The sequence below is a fragment of the Felis catus genome, chromosome A2, assembly GCF_018350175.1.
Source record: "Felis catus isolate Fca126 chromosome A2, F.catus_Fca126_mat1.0, whole genome shotgun sequence".
Lineage (NCBI taxonomy): Eukaryota > Metazoa > Chordata > Mammalia > Carnivora > Felidae > Felis > Felis catus.
Genome location: NC_058369.1, coordinates 124,205,979 through 124,226,189, shown reverse-complemented (window position 1 = coordinate 124,226,189; position 20,211 = coordinate 124,205,979). Strand labels below are relative to the sequence as shown.

The 20,211-nt window shown below is 36.8% G+C and overlaps 1 protein-coding gene across 13 annotated transcripts in view; it reads right to left on the bottom strand.

Annotated features, from left to right (window-relative positions):
• Positions 1-20,211, bottom strand: part of BBS9 (Bardet-Biedl syndrome 9) — a 448,679-nt gene that overhangs the window by 250,068 nt on the left and 178,400 nt on the right. For all 13 annotated transcript variants that reach the window (XM_045052590.1, XM_045052584.1, XM_045052588.1 and 10 more), the window contains 4 exons: positions 16,676-16,857; positions 11,440-11,516; positions 7,642-7,695; positions 1,379-1,481 (listed from right to left, as the gene is read on the bottom strand). In XM_045052590.1, coding sequence (XP_044908525.1) covers positions 1,379-1,481; positions 7,642-7,695; positions 11,440-11,516; positions 16,676-16,857 — 416 coding nt within the window. The remainder of the gene's footprint in view (positions 1-1,378; positions 1,482-7,641; positions 7,696-11,439; positions 11,517-16,675; positions 16,858-20,211) is intronic.

Below are 20,211 nucleotides of genomic sequence, written 5' to 3'. Positions count from 1 at the left end.
CCTCACAACAACCCAGTAATATGTGTACTATTATTGTCCCCAACTTTTGTGCATGAGGAACCTGGCTATAGAGAGATTAAAAACCTTGTCCAAGGTCATATAGCTAATATACACTGGTAACTGAGTCCAAAACAACGAAGTTTTGCTTCTCTTTATTCAGATGAATAGGCAGCATGATCAGAGAAAAAGGTATACAAAAAGGTAAGAGAATTTGGGAATGGGGAATACTATACTTTATCATGGCTAGAATACAAACTACAGGGAGAAATGGAAGGGGGGACTCCGTATGGATGTAACTATAACTGTAGCGACTTTGCAGATTGTGCATAGCCTTCTATATTCATGTATTTGACCTCCAACCTGTGTTAGACAGACTTAAGACGTTTTTAATTGAAAAACTAAATTGTTCACAATATGTTTTAGAAAGACAAATTGGAAGTATTCTGAAAAAAATTAGAAAATAAAGTTAGAATCCAATGATTGGATATCACCTATAAGATTATATCAACCATTCATCCATTCATTCAGCGATTTGGTTAATATTTATTAAGTTCCCCGTATATGCCAGGCATTCAAGTAAGGGTTGGTTATACAAAAGCAAAAGAGAGAAACATGTTCTTGATTTCATGAATACAATATAGGATCAGCAGCAGTAAATGAAGAAAGAAAAAGATTAGAAAGATAAATCATAAATCTTTTTAATAGAACTAATGACAACTTGGATATAAATCGTAGGGCCTGAGAGATACTGTGCAAAGAAATCTTACTAAGAGTTGCCATTTATGACCAGTCTACTATTTTAGGCATTATTACAGATATCTTACATAGATTCATTTTCTAACTAAACCTCAAAAATGCCCTGCAAGACAGATATCAATATCCCCTTTCTGCAGATTAAAAGAAACTGAGGCTCGGAGTAATTACTCAAGTAGTTTGCCAAAGGTTACACATCAGGTACATGTAAGAGCCATGATTCAAATTCAGGCCAGACTCCAAAGCCAATGTCCTTTCTTCAAACATTACTGATTCAATAAACAGCTGACTAGACAAACACCAATAAAGAAAGCCTTCCAAATTACAGCATTTAAGTACAATTACAGGCCCATCTAGCTGAGGAAAGCACTTGAAAATCTGTAATTACTTCAGCTCAACAACCATTCATTGAATGTTGCTATTTTTTAAAAAGTATCATTCACGCTTGATGTTTGGAGGGAAAACAGAAGCAAAACAACACAATCACTGAAATCTTTTTAGAAAGACACCAGTCTCACTATTCAGACAAAAAATATAGCCATCAAATAAACATACTAACAAAAAAATTTTAATTAATAGAAAACATCACACCACGATATATTTTAAGCCAAAACAGAACACTTACCCATAAATTCAAAGGTGAACTGATCACAAGTCAATACTAAAGGTGGTTGCACATAAACTGATAATTTGGCTTTTTGCAAAGCCAGTCGATTCTGCAATGTGACCTAAGGAAATAGAAATTGTTATTAATAAAAAATTAAATTTTATCCAGATTGATAGGATAGCACAAATATGTAAAAAATCACTAACAAATAATTAGGAAACATCTGAAAAAAATGAGCAGTCTTGGGGCGCCTGGGTGGCGCAGTCGGTTAAGCATCCGACTTCAGCCAGGTCACGATCTCACGGTCCGTGAGTTCGAGCCCCACGTCGGGCTCTGGGCTGATGGCTCAGAGCCTGGAGCCTGTTTCTGATTCTGTGTCTCCCTCTCTCTCTGCCCCTCCCCCGTTCATGCTCTGTCTCTCTCTGTCCCAAAAATAAATTAACGTTGAAAAAAAAAAAAATGAGCAGTCTTTTAAAACACAATGTAAGTAGTAGTTACTGGTAAGTAGAGAAGTGGTGGATTCCACCCACTAGAAACTGGACAAAGAAGTTGAACAGACTTTTCTCCAAAGAAATAGAAATAGCCAAACAAGTACATGAAAAACTGCTCACTATTGTTAATCACAACGAAATGCAAATTAAATCTACGAGATACTACTACACATCTACTAAAATGTTATAATCAAAATAAGACAAAAATAAGTGTTAGCAAGAATATGAGGAAACTAGAAGCTTCGTATATGGCTGATGGGAATGGAAAATGGTATAGCCACACAAGAAAATAATTTAACAACAGTTTCTTAAAAAATTAAGCATAAATTTACCATACAACCTCACAATTCCATGCCAAGAGAAATGAAAACATATGCCCACCCAAAAACTTGTACATAAGTTTCACAGCAGCACTCTTCACAACAGCCAAAATAGAAACAACCCAAATATCCATCAACTGATGAATGAATAAACAAAATATGGTACCTTACAATGAAACGGCATTCAGTAATCAAAAGAAATAAGGTACTGGCACATACTACAATATGGGTATACCTTTAAAACGTCATGCTAAGGGGTAGAGGCTAGTCCCAAAGAACCACATATTGTAGGATCCCATTTATATGAAATGTCCAGGATAGGCAAATCAATAGAGACAGAAAATAGATTAGAAGTCGCTGAGGGATGGAAGTAGAGGAGGGCTGGAAGATGGGACAGGGAAAAGGAACAGGAAGTGATAGCTAATGGGTATGAGGTTACTTTCAGGAGGGACGAAATGTTCTAAAATTAAATTGTGGTGATGGTTCCACAACTCTGCAAATACAGTAAAAATCACTGAATTTAAATGAGTATATGGTATGCTATGTGAATTATATCTCAATAAAGCTATTAAAAATGTCCTAGCAAAATCAAAGGAAAAATCTGCCCTGTGGTTGGTAAATAATTACATCATGAAATATTTGGTGTTCATTCTTCTTTTCATATATAGATGTGGCAACTGATTTATCTAGTATCAGTAAACCACCTTTTACATAAATTAATTATTCTCTAATGATTTCCTTGGTAAGTGGATATTTACTAGTCTAGATACATATCAAAGCACCACACTTTATTCCATGGCTTAACACAAAAATACATGACGTAACTAATTCTAGAAAATATCAAAGAATGGCAATATTGACTGCTGCACATCTCAGCTGGCTGCAATTCTAAACTGGTGCTCTTATATGGTGATGCTAAGAAAACCCTCCCACTGAAATTAGAACCAAAAGCTAAGAACTCTGGGGTAACAGTGTGACTGGGAAACAGGACGGGCATGGGTACAGAAGGCCAGGGCTTCTCTCACTGCCCCGGAGGAGAAGCATCAGCAGAAAACATCAGGCCCACGGATTTTTACTGGGCCACAGCACTAAGGGGCATCTTTTTGAGGCTATCAAAGAAAAAGCTTAAAGATCTGACTCCCACTGGGCATATTCTCTCTTTGGATTTTGTCTCCTTAAAGTCCCAGTCTTTGAACAGTTTCATTTAGATGAATTCATCCACATAGGTTACAAAGCAGACTTATCATAGTCAACTGCCCAGGTAGGGCTCGTATACCAACTGAGTCAAGATCTCTGGCGGGGGGGGGGGGGGGGGGGGGGGGGGGTGTAGGCCTGGGTATTGGTATTTTGTTTTTGGCTACCCAGATGATAACCATGTACTACCAGAATTAAGAATCATACTTCTATAGAGCTTTTGCTGTGGAGGAGTTTTCAGTCTAGTTATTGAACTCTAACATATGAGATAAATACATTTCATGATTAATTCATATAAAGCAAGGATATATTTATTTTTAAGAAAAGCAGTTTTCAGGGGCACCTGGGTAGCTCAGTCGGTTGGGCGTCTGACTTCAGCTCAGGTCATGATCTCACAATTTGTGAGTTCAAGCTCCACATCAGGCTCTGTGTTGAGAGCTCAGAGCCTGGAGCCTGCTTCGGATTCTGTGTCTCCCTCTTTCTCTGCCCCTTTACTGCTAATGCTCTGTCTCTCTCTCTCAAAAATAAATAAAAATTAAAAGAAAAAAGTAGTTTTCAAATTTCTCTTAAGTAAAAGGCATGTATCACTTAGTCCTTAATATATATTTTGCATATATATACATACATAATGTATACATACACACACATACTATAGAGAAAGAAACAATATACAGGAATATCTAACTGGGCCATAAATATTATATACATACAATTAGATTCAATAACCATCTTGTATTCACTTTAAATGATGTGGGTATTCTGTACAACTTAAAAAATAAGTTAAACACAAAAATGTTGACTTGCAAAGTGAAATTTTTAAAGGATAACTCTTGATGCAAATAAATACAATTTGCCATTTGTTCAATAGCAAATGAACCATGAATCCTCAATTTTTACTTTACAAGCTCTGGGAATGAATGAAGGGAATCTGCATACCACAAAGCAAAGCTTCCTTCATGATGTCTGAGCATTATAAACAACATAACATAGTAAAATCTTGATGGTAATTATGGGAAGAAGAAACTACACAAGCACCACAGACAACATTCCTCCAAATAGCTAAGTCTACTACATAAGTAGGATACAACTATTTTACTATTAATAATAATACCATGCAAGTCTATACATATATTTTAAAATAAAATTGATAATATTATATTATATTAATATATTAATTATATAATTAATATAATATAATTAATATAATATAGCAGCTCTCTATATTCATGGAACCATGCTAATAAATTATTTATGTGCATTATCTCATTTAATTTTCACAACATTCTGAAATAGAGAAAACTTTGTCTCAGAGAGACTAAATAATTTGCCCAAGGCCACTCTGATTAAGAATTTATCTTCTGTCTGCCAGAATCCAGAGCACATGCTCTCACTCAACCGTGGTTAAGCCTCAAAATAACTGCAAATAACAAAGTAATCCCATTTTACAGTTTAAAAACAGAGGTTCAGGGGCGCCTGGTTGGCTCAGTCGGTTAAGCGTCCAATTTCAGCTCAGGTCATGATCTCGTGGTTTGTGAGTTAGAGCCCAGAGTCGGGCTCTGTGGTAACAGCTCAGAGCCTGGAACCTGCTTCTGATTCTGTGTCTCCCCCTCTCTCTGTCCCTCCCACATTCATGCTCTGTCTCGCTCTGTTTCTCAATAATAAATAAATGTTAAAAACAAATTTTTGAAACAGAGGTTCTGAGGGGCACCTGGGTGGCTCAGTCGATTGGGCACCCCACGCTTGATTTCAGCTCAGGTCATGATCCCAGGGTCATGGGATTGAGCTCCACATCAGGCTCTGAGCTAAGCATGGAGCCTGCTTAAGATTCGCTCTCTCTCATTTCTGCTGCTCCTCTCCCCTACACTCTCTCTCTCTAAAATAAACTTTTAGAAAATTAAAGTAATAAAATTAAAAAATGAGGTTCAGAAATAACATGCCCAAGATCAACAAGCCAATATGTGCAAGAGAGTTGAAAACCATCACCAGGAATGTATCATAAGAGCTTAGTTTTAAAAGTGAAAATAAAAAATCCTTAAAGTAGTAATAAGCCACTTGTAAGAAAACAGACATTCTGACTCTACCTGGCATAACAATGTGGACTTAGACAATGATCACACAATTTTACATTGTTAGCAAGATCATGATATCTCTAATGCACAGATTTATTAAATCCCAACAATGGGCTAGGCACTTTCAAATGTGAATCAAGGAGATGTGTAACAAAAAAAAAAAAAAAAAAAACCTAGAGGAACAAAGAAGACCTGTGTTTGAGCCAAAAAAAAAAAAAAGAGTTAAAGGCTTGGCTAGATCATAAACCTCATATTTTAAGAGAAACATAATTACAGAATATTAAGGAGAAAATATAAAACATTAATACAAGAATTTTCCATGTTGTTTTCTGATTCTAACAAAATGAAATATCATCCTTAGGAAATACAATACCAAATATTTATCCTAGATAATATAAATATGACTCCAAAGGCCAGGTATGAGCAACCACTCTGCCTTAGTTGCCTGGAATAGACGGTCACGCATCATGCACACATACTCAAGGTAGCCACATCTTCATTCACTTGGAACGGATGGAAAAATTTTCTCAATTAACAGGATTTATTATGATGGAAACTTGCATGGTTATATATCTTGGCTGCTGTTGTTATAAAAGGCTATAAGGAGAGATTTATAGCAAAATTTGTATAGAAACTGTCAGACAGAATCAGGAAGTCATTGTGTCTGCTGTATAAGCCCAGCTGATTTTATGCAATCCTCATGTGTTATGTTCTTTCTCATACTCTTATAATGGCAATAAGGAAAAGAGTGGAGACTTAGTCATTCTCAAATACAGTTTAACTTCCACTAACGAAGGAGAATTTTCCAGTGGTGTCATACCATCATTTTAAGATGGCTATTATTACACACTAAAGCCTAAGAACTCCATGGGAGAGAAAGGTGTATTTACTTATAGCAATAACTAGTAGTTGGGCGGGGGGGGGGGGGGGGGGGGGGGGGGTGGAGGAATTAGCATGAGCAACGTCATCTGATTTAAGTACAAGATTTCTTTTTGCGATTTATAGTGTGTTCCTAAATTATTATGTGTGTGTATGAACAGTATCAGTAGAAAGATATAAAAGAAGTTTCTCTACACAAAAGTCTATAGATCATTCCTGGAACTCTGCAGGGTTTTTTTTTTGTTTTTTTTTTTTCTTAAGTGTTTGATTTCTTGCCACTAATACTTTTCCAGACTCAAAAGTATTAATGAGATAGAGGCTTTGATTGGATACGGGGGAGGGAGAACTGGGGAAAGACCACCCTTGTTTCCAGTGGCAAGAATCCAAAAAAATTAGCTTAGGAAACTGTTACAAGATTGGGCTCCCTTCAACTTCTACCAAAGATCCCCACACTTGGGCCACCCGCTGGGTCCAGTGTAAGCGAACACAATTGGTAAAGCCTGGTGCCCTGTCAAGCTCCTCCAAGGACAGCAACCCATAATCTAAGAAAATATAAAGCCCCGTCCAAGTTTTGACTAAGCAAATCGCCAAGATCCACAACTTTTCCTGGCTCCAACGTCTGGGCAGTGATAAATATTTTCAGCTTAATAATGTGCTGACTGATTACCACACTTTAATCTAAATGCCTTAAGAGGGTTCTACATTTGAGTTCTAGTTCTAAAATTCTACAACGACAGGACTAAAAATTTTAACCAAAACCACATCCTTCATATTCTATTTTTTTAGTACTATCAATTTGTCACTACCCTACTTTGTGGCTTCTTCATTTAATATTTTCTTGCTATAAATACATCCATTTAAAGCTAATGCTATGCCAGGTAGATGACTGGAAATTCTTCTCAAACACACACATAATTACACATACAAGAAAGATATTAGCATTCATGTAATCCCCCAAAATATATATAATGATGCAATCAACTGGTTGGTCTATCATAAATGGTAGGCACATGACACAAGTCCTTTAACATATTCAAAATGTTAATTTTGTTTCCAGAAAAAAGGCCCTGCATCATTTAAATGTAATAGTAAGCATAAGTCATAAGAATTATTAATATTACATAACACTACTATGAATACAATTGTCAGTTTTATATTCGTCGGAAACAATAAAGGTTATCTTTGCTACCCAAAGCTAAGGGAAATGTACAAATTTCAAGTGCTTGTTTTACATTTCCAAAAGCTACTTATAGAGTGACAACATTGACAGATGTGATGAAATGTGTAACATTGTTTGCACATTATAGTCTAGAATCATGGCACAATACCTTCACTGTGACTGAAGGGACAAGGTCAGTTCCCACTTCAACATCAGCAGCTTGCTGTAAACACAGAATTGAGAAAAGAAGAGAGGAAAGAATGGATTCAAATTAACATGTCCGTCAATGAGTAAACACAATGGGTGCAATATATACTTCCCACCATCAAAATAGGGAACAATAAAGGATTTATCACTCTAATGGCAGACTAAAAGGGTCAATGTGGCTTTTTGAATGCCTTCAACTGCAAAGTAATGAACTGATAAAAACCTTTTCCAAAAAAGGAAAGAGAAGGTCACATATTTTGTCAATAGTATTTTTGTCAAACCACTCTCTCGCCAAATTTACTTAAATGTTGAAACTAATTCTATTAATTCATTCTTTATATTATGCAGAAGGGTTCCTTGTATTTCACAGATAAGCATTATGCCATTCTTTTTAGGTCCTTGTATTTTCTTTTTAATTTTTTTTTAATGTTTATTTACTTTTGAGACAGAGAGAGACAGAGCATGAACAGGGGAGGGTCAGAGAGAGAGAAGGAGACACAGAATCTGAAACAGGCTCCAGGCTCTGAGCTGTCAGCACAGAGCCCGACGCGGGGCTCGAACTCACGAGCCGTGAGATCATGACCTGAGCTGAAGTCGGACACTTAACCGACTGAGCCACCCAGGTGCCCTGGTCCTTGTATTTTCAACTTGCCAAGGGTATGTTTTATTCTGATTGATACGTGGGGCACCTGGGTGGCTCAGTCCTGTAAGCGTCCGACTTTGGCTCAGGTCATAATCTCACGGTTCATGGGTTTGAGCCCTGCATCAGGCTCTGTGCTGACAGTGGGGAGCCTGGAGCCTGCTATGGATTCTGTGTCTCCCTCTCTCTCTGCTCTTCCCCTGATCATACTCTCTCTCTCAAAAATAAACATTAAAAAAATTAAAAAATACTAATAATATGTATCTAAGACATATAACTAATGATATAAAGCTTCAGCGGCCTTACACCTAGAAAATAAATCTATTTGTTTATGAGCTCATATCATAAACTAGGTCACTCTTTGAGCATCAGCCTGGGTTACTTGATCCTACCTTTTAAATAATTCAGAGCATAATATAATGAAGCAAACATTTCCTTATAAGTTATAATTTATATATTAGAGTTCTAGATTGAGAGGAAAAAATGCTAACTCGATAACAGAATAAGAACAAGGGGTAACATTTTCTAATAATACCCACTTGTGGGGAACAATTAAGATCATAAAATCACTAATCCAACCAATGAATAGATCCATTGTGTTTTTAGTTAACTTATTTGAAATTGTTTTACTAAGAAAAACTAATCCACTACTAGGCAACAGGGATTGCTTCAGTGTAATGGGTACCAGCATAATTAACAGTTGAGAGATTCAGGGTGACTCAGTGGATCAGTTGATTGAGCATCTGACTTCAGCTCAGGTCATAATCTTATGATTCATGACTTCATGAGTCCATGAGTTTGAACCCCACATCAGGCTCGCTACTGCTCTTATTATAAAAAGAGCTGGGAGACTCATATTCTATATATGATTCCACAGAAAACCATATATGAACTCTGATCCATCTTCTCAATCCAGAAGCTAGAATAGCAATGCTTGTCTCCTCTATAAAAGACCTCATTGTATTATAAATTATATTACTTTTTAGATGTGCGCTTTGATAATAATGACAAAATAAAATATTTAGCCAAGCTTTGTGCTCTAGTATAACCTAAAATCCAGGAAATGTTTTACTTTTAGCTGTCCACAGATCTAGAAGAGAAACCAACATTCTCCTGTTTCTTGCTCTTTTCAATCCATGTCTAAACACCCAGATACTTCAAGGACAGCAGTCTTTTGGGAACAAAAAATTATAGCCAAAGAGAAATAGCTACACAAAGACACCATGGCACCATAGCCACATAAATCGTTGGGCTAGTGTTTTCCAATGGGATGAACATGATACTCTCAGGAATCTCTTAAGAAAAAAAAAACAGTAAGACACAGAAAATGAAACTGGAAAGAGACACCTAGTTAAGAGGAAACAGCACTCTGAGTTACCAATAGGGAAATATACATTACAATATAGTGCTATTACCTAAGGCCTTTTCCTACAAAGATCAAAAGTTGCTAAAGAAAGGAAAGGGAATTCCTCCTACCAAAGAGCCTGTTTTAAGGGAACCTAGAAAAAATTATGTAAGTTGCCCAAAGGAAAATAGGAATCATTTCCAAGGCAAGAAAATGTGTGTACATTCGTCAGCTAACTAAGCAAAAATGTTCCACTTAGACTACACCCTTCAGGTAGAGTGAGAAATGGTGTGTGCTGAATAGCCAATGTTTAAAACAGTGCCTCTACTATGTGACTCAGCTGGGTGAATGTTTCTTTCATATATAGTACTTTTTTTTTTTTTAAGTATACCCAACTTACTATATTATGGCAATGTTAACGTGATTTTTGTCACTGCTTGGATTGGCTCTTTATACTAAGATTAATCTTTGAAAACTTAGGACAAGTACTTACTATATTATGCTCTGATACCTAAATATCGAAGTCATTTCCTAGGTAAAATTATAGGACATGAACTCCTAATACAGTAAAAACCAGTGCGTTTGATCACTTGCCAAAATTGATCAACTTCTGGTTTAGACACAGATAAACCTAACAGATTTGCCCAAACTGCAGGCAGTGAGACCTAACCAATTATAATCTAATGAGTACTTACAGAAAACTAAACAAGGAGATGGGGCAACACAACAAAGGACGGGCCCTCCTTCATGCTTCTGGTTTCTCATCTCCATTCATTTATATAGCAAAATACACTGAGCACTCATTATGTGACAGACACTAAGGATATGGCAGTGGACAAGACTAGTGGAACACATGGTGGGGTGGTGGTGGTGATGATAATGATAATGCTAGAACTAAAATGTAATTTGATGATGATGATGATGATGATGATGATGATGCTGCTGCTGTGGGGGGTAATTATCATAACACTTCAACAAAGTAGATTCTATTATTATTCCCATTTTACAGATGAGAAAAATTGAGACTAAGAAAATTAAATACCATGCCTTGGGTCACACAGATAGAAATAAGGAAAAATAATTCCTGGTCCAACTGTTTACTGTTAAACTAACACACAAAGACCCCTCTCCCCCCCACCCACCACCACCAACATAACCACTATAATGTATTACAGACTGGAAATTAGCAAACCCTGAGCTAGGCCTTTCATGGACATTATCTCTTGTGTGGTCAGTATTATTCACCTGGATTGCGATTATCTCAATATTCTGGTACTGAAAAAGTTTTTTAAAAAAGTTGATTAAATGGGGCGTCTGGGTGGCTCAGTTGGTTAAATGTCCAACTTCAGCTCAGGTCATGATCTCACAGTTTGTCACTTCAAGCCCTGTGTCAGGGTCTGTGCTGACAGCTCAGCACAGCTGAGCTGTTTTGAATTCTGTGTCTCCCTCTCTCTCTGCCCCTTCCCAGCTTGCACTCTGTCTCTGTCTCTCTCCCTCAAAAATAAACACTAAAAAAAAAAATTTTTTTAAGTAGAGTAAGAAAAGCTCTTCTATTTCTGCCCCTTCCTCCCCCTTTTTTAGACTAAAATCCTGCCTAAGGAACTCCTCACTAAGAGATTGGAAATGTTTGTTCCAGAAAATAATAAAGACTAAAAGTTGTTAATCTCCTTAAAGTTTCTATCTGGGACCAGAAATTTGAATCAATACACATTGATCCCAAATCAGCAGAGTCCAACACTACCATAAACCCTTTTAAAGTCTGCAAATAAACCTACAGACACTGAATCAAATTTAGGAGAAACCATGGCAGAAACTTTCAAGTCATCTTCTCTCTCAGTCATGGGCCAGATACCTGTAATTTAAAAAGAAAAATAATATTTAATCATAAAGTAAACCTGTTGTATATAGTTAAAAAAAAAGGTTTCTCTATATCATATTATCAAAAAGCAATCCCACAAACATAGTCACAGTTGAAAACTAATACATTACAGAATTAGAAACCTGATGATAATTCTTCCCCGGCTATAATATTTTAAAGAGAAATTATCTTTCTCAAAGTTATTAGCTAAGATGTAACCCAGTGACTAACCAGTGTTGGGAATTTCAATGCCCTCTCCTTAACACTGCTGGTAGAAGCCAAACTAGTACAATCTTTTTGAAGGTAAGTTGGTCAGAACCATCAAAATGTAAAACATATATATCCTGTAACCTAACAATTCTACTCCTTAGCATTTATCTAATACTCACAGACATTCTCAAGGAGGTTCTTGGCTGCTAGTAGCTAATAGAAACAAAACAGGGGCACCTGGGTGGCTCAGTTGGTTAAGCATCCAACTTCAGCTTGGGTCATCATCTCATAGTTTGTGAGTTCAAGCCCCACATTGGGCTCTGTGCTGACAGCTTAGAGCCCGGAACCTGTTTAGGATTCTGTGTCTCCCTCTCTCTCTCTCTGTGCCTCCCCAACTCATGCTCTGTCTCTCTCTCTCAAAAAAAAAAAAAAAAAAAAAAAAAAATTAAAAAATCATTTAAAAATAAATTCTTTAAAAAAACAAAAACAACCTGTATCTCTATATTTCTATTAATAGGGAAATGGTGGACTATCCACAATGTGCAATGATCCAAAGCTATAAGTAAAAGTGCTATCCAACTTTATACACTGATAAGAAAAGAACTCCAAGATGTGCCTATTAATTACAAAAAGGAATTACATTACATTATAATGTAGTACAATGGATCTAACATGCACATATTCATGTAAAAACGATTAAATAAACATGAAAAATTTTTTAAAGAATACACAAACACTCTTGATAAAGGTTACCTTTAAATAATCTAGTGGAACCAGGATCTGGGGGTTTACCCTTTTAGTATGATTAGAATTATTTTCACCATATTCATGGTTTTTTCACAACTTAAAATTTCACAATTTATAAAAACGTTTACAGTGCACAATGAGATATGATGAACAACTGACAGAGATCCTAAATAAACAGGAAACAATATGTACGCACATGTATATGTGTGTAACATATATGTGATATATATATGTACGTACATACACACACACACACAATATAGTCTGTTTTTTAAAAACAGTGTGTGTGTGTGTATGTGTGTGTGTATAAAACCAACTACTGGCTCCCACCTAACATGCACTTTCCACTCCTCCTCCTTTGTGGCATAGCCCTAATTCTGCTGAGACATTCACTTTCACCTCAAAGTCATTGGATTGGTCAGATCCAATCATGGTGATTTCATTCCCCTGACCATTTGTTGTTTTAGGCATAAGTGTGGGGCTTAATCCTGGCAGACATGAGGTGAGGGAAGTTAGAAATGGGGGATGCTGGCACAGGCTTCTAGGAAAGCTATTTCCCCATAATAAAATGGGAGACCTGGGAGAAATATCTCTCTTTTCCCTGGAAATCATATTTGCACATAATACCTGGAACTGCCGAAATTACCCTGTGACCCTGAGAGGAAACGTCCTTCACTCACCAAGGATGACTGACTAAAAACATGGAAAGTTCTTGGATGATGCCACAGGAATCAGCTGTCTCACAAAGAGAAGAATTGCCTACGACTGCCATCAGGCATTCCCACCAGTATTGCAATATTCGGTGTAGGAATTTCCATACCTTATGCAGAGAGTACAAAAGACTGTTCACCACCTACCCAATAGCCACTCTTTAGTTCTTTACTAAAGGAAGCCCAATTTTATTCTAAGCAACAAAGTGCTCAGCTGAAACACTATATTTCCCAGCCTCTTTTGCAGCTTGGAGTGGCCAGTAAGATGTGAGTAGAAGCTGCTCAGGGTGTGGCTTCCAGGAAAGATCCTTAAGGGGGCTGACTCAGCTGCAGATGTGAGGGCAGGAGTTCCAGAAGCCTTCCTGGACCAATAGATGACCCTGGGATAGAAGGAACTGGAGTCCCTGATGACAGTGGAATTGCCAAACCAACCCTGGTTTGCCCATCACTGGACTTCTTTTCCATGGGAAAGAAATAAACCTCTACCTTGTTTAAGCCACCTTATTTGAGTATGGTATTACGTGCAGCCAGACATAGCCCTAAACAATACATCTCCCAACAAGGTCACCAAGCACAAATACTTCTAGTACTCAATGGTAAAGACAATTTAGTTACCCTAGACTTATTTCCAATGGGGTACAGACTTTCATTTATATGCCCCTTTCTTGGGGCGCCTGGGTGGCTCAGTCAGTTAAGCATCTAACTTCGGATGTCATGATCTCACAGTTCTTGAGTTCAAGCTCTGTGTCTGGCTCTGTGCTGACAGCTCAGGGCCTGGGGCCAGCTTCAGATTCTGTGTCTCCCTCTCTCTCTGCCCCTCCTCCACTTGAGCTCTCTCTCTCTCTCTATCTCTCTCTCTCTCTCTCAAATAAACATTAAAAACTTAAAAAACACACACAAACTATATGCCCCGTTCTTACTGTTCTCTTTCCCTTCCTGAATACACAACTGTGTAGGAGGCTATCTCAATACCATACCCATTCCTTCACACCCACCCCAGCAGAGAACATGATCAACTGGCTAAATCATAAGAAACTTCTGTCTTTGAAAGTGCCTACCGACAGATGTTGTTGACTACTGGTAAAAGAAATGTTAGGCAGGATTCACACTAATGAGTATGAAAAGCTTCAAAACCCATGAGCCATACAGAAATTATTACTATAATTTCATGCTTACAACATACATTCCTCATATAAGTTACACACATAAAATCAGCTTCAAAAACACTTTTATTACAGTAGATAATATACACCATGTGTACAACGAAATGTACTCTTTAAATTGGCTTTAAATTTTGCTGAAACTCTTGCTTTGAAGAAATAAAAAAGCTCTAAGTACTGAAAATAATCCACAAGACTGTGAACTTATTTTTGCAAGTTAAAGTCACTATACTAAAATAAGTGGCATTTAAACGAATAATGAGGTCATCAAAAAGTTCAGAGTTTTAACTTCTCATAATCTTCTGCAATGAAATGATTTGGTGCTTTTATATAATTACAGGGTTTTTTTAAAAAACTTTTTAACCTTTATTTTTGAAAGAGAGAGAGACAGAGACAGAGCACGAGCAGGGGAGGAACAGAGAGAGAAGGAGACACAGAATCCGAAGCAGACTTCAGGCTCTTAGCTGTCAACACAGAGTCTGACGCGGAGCTCGAACCCATGAACTGAGAGATCACGACCTGAGCCGAAGTTGGACCCTTAACTGACTGAGCCACCCAGGTGCCCCTAATTACAGGTATTTTAATAAACAAATATACCACAGTTATATAAGGTTACACAATACTAAATGTTTTCAATATCTGGAAATAATATATTTTAAAAGTCCTCTTTCTTACAAGTTTCTCTTTGGGTTTTTTTGTTGTTGTTACTGTTGGTTTTTTTATTTTGTTTTGTTTTGTTTTTTTGGTACGACTAAATGATGGCAAAGAAGGGGCAGGGAACTTTAAATATTAAGTAAAATTTGAGGTTATGTAAATAATGAACTTTACACCAAGTCTGTGGGCACATCCCTAGCTTAATTAGCAGTTATTTCAAGTACACAGAAGGATCAAGGTAATGACAACTTTAAAAGTAGCCCAACCCTTCTCACTCAAGGGTATCACTATGGTCACAGAAAAAAACTTTTAGCTGTAAAGGATTTTTCTGAGAACTCTTTTACACAATTGAGTGTTAATCAAAATATCATTAGCACATAGTTTATGGGAAGGGCAAAATCTCAAGACACAAAATCTAATGTGAAAAGCCACATTAAATTTATTTAATGAACTCTGGAAATTTCACATTTCATATATATGCCACTCTTCTCCAATTATATTTTTAAATGACAAAAAGAGACTTATAATTTCATTAATCCCCAAAACACCAGTATCAAAAATGGGGGGGGGGGAGGGATTGTATATTGCAATGTGACACATCCAATGTTAACCATTCTCCATTTGACAGGGGGCTGTAGACAACAAACAGGTTTTCTGTAATTAGAGGTACTTAAGAGACCTAAGTTTCACTGGTTTACTTTCAAAACTTCTAAAAAGGACATTGTGAAGCCAAGGCATAATAATTTGACTTTAATAATCATATTTTTAAGGTATATTATCTAAATTCCTCTAAATCTGTCTTGGTAATGGAGACTCAAAAATAGTTAAATCTAGTAAAGTGATTGGATCAGGATTAAGATTGGCTCTGGTGTTTTGATTGGCTTTTAATGCCCTGCGCTTTTATTGTAACTACTTGTTTTAACATTTCTTATGTGAAAATAGTTCATATTTTTTCTCATTAAAAAAATACTTTTACCTGACTGTGAGAAGAAAACTTAAAATAATGTTTTTCACATGTCCAATTAAACTGCAAGATTGGTATTTTATTTCTCCTTTTAATTTACAATAAAATTATACCCTTGTGAATCTCAAAGTAAGATAGTATTGAGTTGTTCAAAACCCAGAAACTGAAAATATCAGCCTCTGACTCATTAGAAATCAGCATACTGCAGGCTACACGCCATTTAGATGGCTAATTAACTGCAGAGCTAAATTATATCGCAAAGCTACAAATGACCACCATTTTAGCAACCAAGTGGGTAACTCATGTACTGCTTTGGTTTCTTTTAGAAGAAGCAACTAAAATGTTTTCAGGGATATTAGAAGTTACTAAGTGACCACCCTAGAGTATAATGCTCTTCTCGGGTCCTGAAACCACTACCCAAATAAATACTTTGTTCCTTTCTTAAGAGTTTAAGGAAAAAAATTAGATAGTACTGTCCCTGAAACACACTAACAAAAACATTACCTTAAATAGGATATTTTTTTCACAAGCTATAAAATACAAACTAAGTACAAAGACCTCGTATTCTAAACAGCAATATTGTTTTTACAAATATGATTTTAATTAAGCCTGGAGGAGAAATTTAACTAATATATTCAAAACATTATCCACATATAAATTTTATAATGAATACTAAAATCACATAATACAGAATTGCAAATGAGATACCTTGCGATTTATTAACATCTTTGATGATTTTCTGAAGTTCTTTCAGTTCTATATCAAGTTCTTCATAGTGTAGTTCTCTAGATTCAACTTTTGGAGCTTGGAAAAAAGAAGGGTCTGTCCCCAGGTATGAACACTGCAAGTGACCATCATCACTCAGAGTGACTATCACTCCCTTTAAATCACTACAAAGAGAAAGAGAAAATGAGCTATAATTCAAATTTTTGGTGTATTTAGACTTGACCAACAATATTTTTATTCAATTCAGCTTCAACATGCCATTAAGAAAATGACCACATATCTATTTCTAAAGTTTTATATCAAAGACTCAATTCAAATGTTTGAAACATGATTTATATTTATATAAGCACTCCCAATGTTAGGATTCATTTTACAGGGGGAGAAGAAAACCTTAACAATTCTTGTAATAGCTGTCAATTTGGGGGACCTAACAACATGATAAATCATGCTCCAAGAGCTTTTCAAGTAACTGTATCATTTAATCCTCGCTCTAGCTTCCACTTGGCAGATTCATAATAATCATGTGAACACTTGTGGAACTACAGTGGATCAAGAGCTGGTCTACGGGCTGGTGAAGACCATGGCTGAGGCACAGGACCAAAGACAAGACAATCCGGGAAATGGTGAAAAATGCTAGTGAAGTAAGGCCTCCAAGACCTTGAAGAGAAATGCACTCCCTGATCTTTTCCTTTTCCTTCTCTATACCTTGGGGACCTGTGTTTGTGCTTTGCCCAGGGACCCCACCATAGCTTCCTTCACATGCACTGCTACTCAAGCAGCCACAGTCATTCTTGCTCTCGACTCTGAGGGAGAAGTATCCCATTTTCTCATTTCATGGCTCTTTCTCCACCACTCTTCAAATCCTGATTATCTCTGTTCCTCCTCATTCTTTTACTCTTCCTTCTTCATTAGGCTCCCTTATCTCTTTTTTCTTTTTTTTTTTTAATGTATGACACCACTTATTTTATTTTACTTTAAATATTTAGTTTGAGGGGCGCCTGGGTGGCTCAGTCGGTTAAGCGTCCGACTTCAGCTCAGGTCACGATCTCGTGGTTCGTGAGTTCGAGCCCCGCGTCGGGCTCTGGGCTGATGGCTCAGAGCCTGGAGCCTGTTTCCGATTCTGTGTCTCCCTCTCTCTCTGCCCCTCCCCCGTTCATGCTCTGTCTCTCCCTGTCTCAAAAATAAATAAAACGTTAAAAAATTTTTTAAAAAAATATTTAGTTTGAGAGAGAGAGAGAGAGAGAGAGAGAGAGAGAGAGAGGAGAGAGAGAGAGAGAGAGGAGAGAGAGACAGAGAGGGTTTGTTGGGGGGGGGGGGGGGAGTGGGGGGAGAGATTCCCAAGCAGGCTCGATGCTGACAGCACAGGAGCTCTATCTCACGAACCCATGAGATCATGATCTGAGCCGAAACCAGGAGTCAGTCACCCAACAGACTAAGCCACCCAGGGGCCCTTCTTTTTTACTCTAGAAACTAGCCCAAATATATAAATTATACATAAAGCTAGGATACTCTTTTTAAAAGTTCTAAGTTTTCCTGAACTTGCTATTAAAAGAATTTCATTGAAATGAACACTATTTGCTTCTTCCCTAGCCTACTCAGAAGAAAAAAGAAGTCAAAATTGTCATAAGTCATTTTGAGGTGATACATAAGGAATTTGTCTGATTTTCTTTTGTTTTCTAATGGTCTTTGATTTAAAAAAAAAAAAAAAAGATTTCTGGGGCGCCTGGGTGGCTGAGTCGGTTAAGCAACCGACTTCAGCTCAGGTCATGATCTCACAGTATGTGAGTTTGAGCCCCGCGTCGGGCTCTGTGCTGACAGCTCAGAGCCTGGAGCCTGTTTCAGATTCTGTGTCTCCCTCTCTCTTTGACCATCCCTCATTCATGCTGTGTCTCTCTCTGTCTCAAAAGTAAATAAACATTAAAAATAATTTTAAAAATAAATTAATTTTAAAAAAAGATTTCTAACCCTGTTCTAAAGATTAAATATTAATCAAAATTAACAGAAAATTTGAGAGAAAAATAACTTGAAAAAAATGTTGCAAATTCATCTGAAAAAAAAGGATGACTTATACAAGTCTAAGCCTTATTCAGAATAAGTATGAAATCTTAAAACTCCTCAATTTTGGATCATGGCAAGGGGTCAGCTCATTACTCTAAAGGCTTAACTTGGTTTAAAGTAGATATTGTCTTTCCTATAAAGTCACCAGCATCCACTTTACCACTTGTCTTCAACACAACATTCTTTTTATTATTTTTTTTGAAAAGTTTAAATACTATGTATGTATATCCAGTTCTTATATTTGACACAGAAGTCAAAAAGTGCCTCAATTTTACCTCTATTTCTTTAGGTTATTTCTGCTTAGAACTAACATTTTTTTTAAGTTTTTGTTTAAATTCCAGTAAGTTAATATACAATGTAATATTACTTTCAGGTGTATACTATAGTGATTCAACACTTCCATACAATACCTGGCACTCATCTAAGCAAGTGCACTCCTTAATCCCCATCACCTATTTTACCCACCTCCCCATCTACCTCCCCTATAGATACAACATTCCTATGTATATACTTTCTCCAGGATTTAATTTAGGCATGGTCAGTGCCACATAGTCCTCTGGTATGACTTCAGAGAAACAAAAAATAAACTTGTATCACAGACTCAACAGCTAAAATATTAGACTAAGAGTCAGGGACCTTAGGGTTAGGGTTCTAATTCTGGCTCAGCCCCTATATAGCAGAGTCAACTTAGAGAAGTCTTCCTAAATGTTATCTCTAAAATGAGAAAGTGAGACTATATGATCCTCAAAAATCTTTAAGTCTTATGAACTGGTTCTGTCAATCTAGCTCAGAAAATAAGCACTCCCAACATAAAATTATTTTCCCAAAATATAGTGTGAAAAGCAACCCCATAGTACCTCTGAGCTGTACTCTTTCTTTGCAGGCAGCTGAAGCCACCTAGTGGCCACAGAAATCCTACCTTCCAGTTCTGAGGAGCCCATTTCAACAGGGCAACCCTCTGTCCCTTCTGAGTTATGACTGTGGTCTATTCCCCATTCTCCAACCCCACTGAGGTCTGGAAACTCAATGAGTCTTCAGAAAACTCTAGAACACTAAAGACAAGATCTTTGGCTGGCTTCTCAGAGAATGAGATCATCAGTTTTCTTAATACAAAAGAGTATTTCCATTTTATCTTCACCCTTTGAGTGGTCCATAATATATGAAACCTAGTATGACCCAATACAAGTATCCCTCAGTATCCAAATTTATTTGGTCTTTAAGTTGAATAGCTTATTATTGAATCAATTTTGTTCCACTGTTTTACACAGCAAGTATCAACAATTTTGACACAAGAGATTTATCTAAAAATGCATCTAAACCTATTAAGTTTCTGAGTCCAGATAGAAAAAGAGTTTGAATAGTAGTGCATACATTTCTTTCTTCAGACTCTAAAAAATATATATATTACTACCACTCAACCTGCCCAAATATAAAAGGGAGGAGCCAGGCTTGGTCTTTCC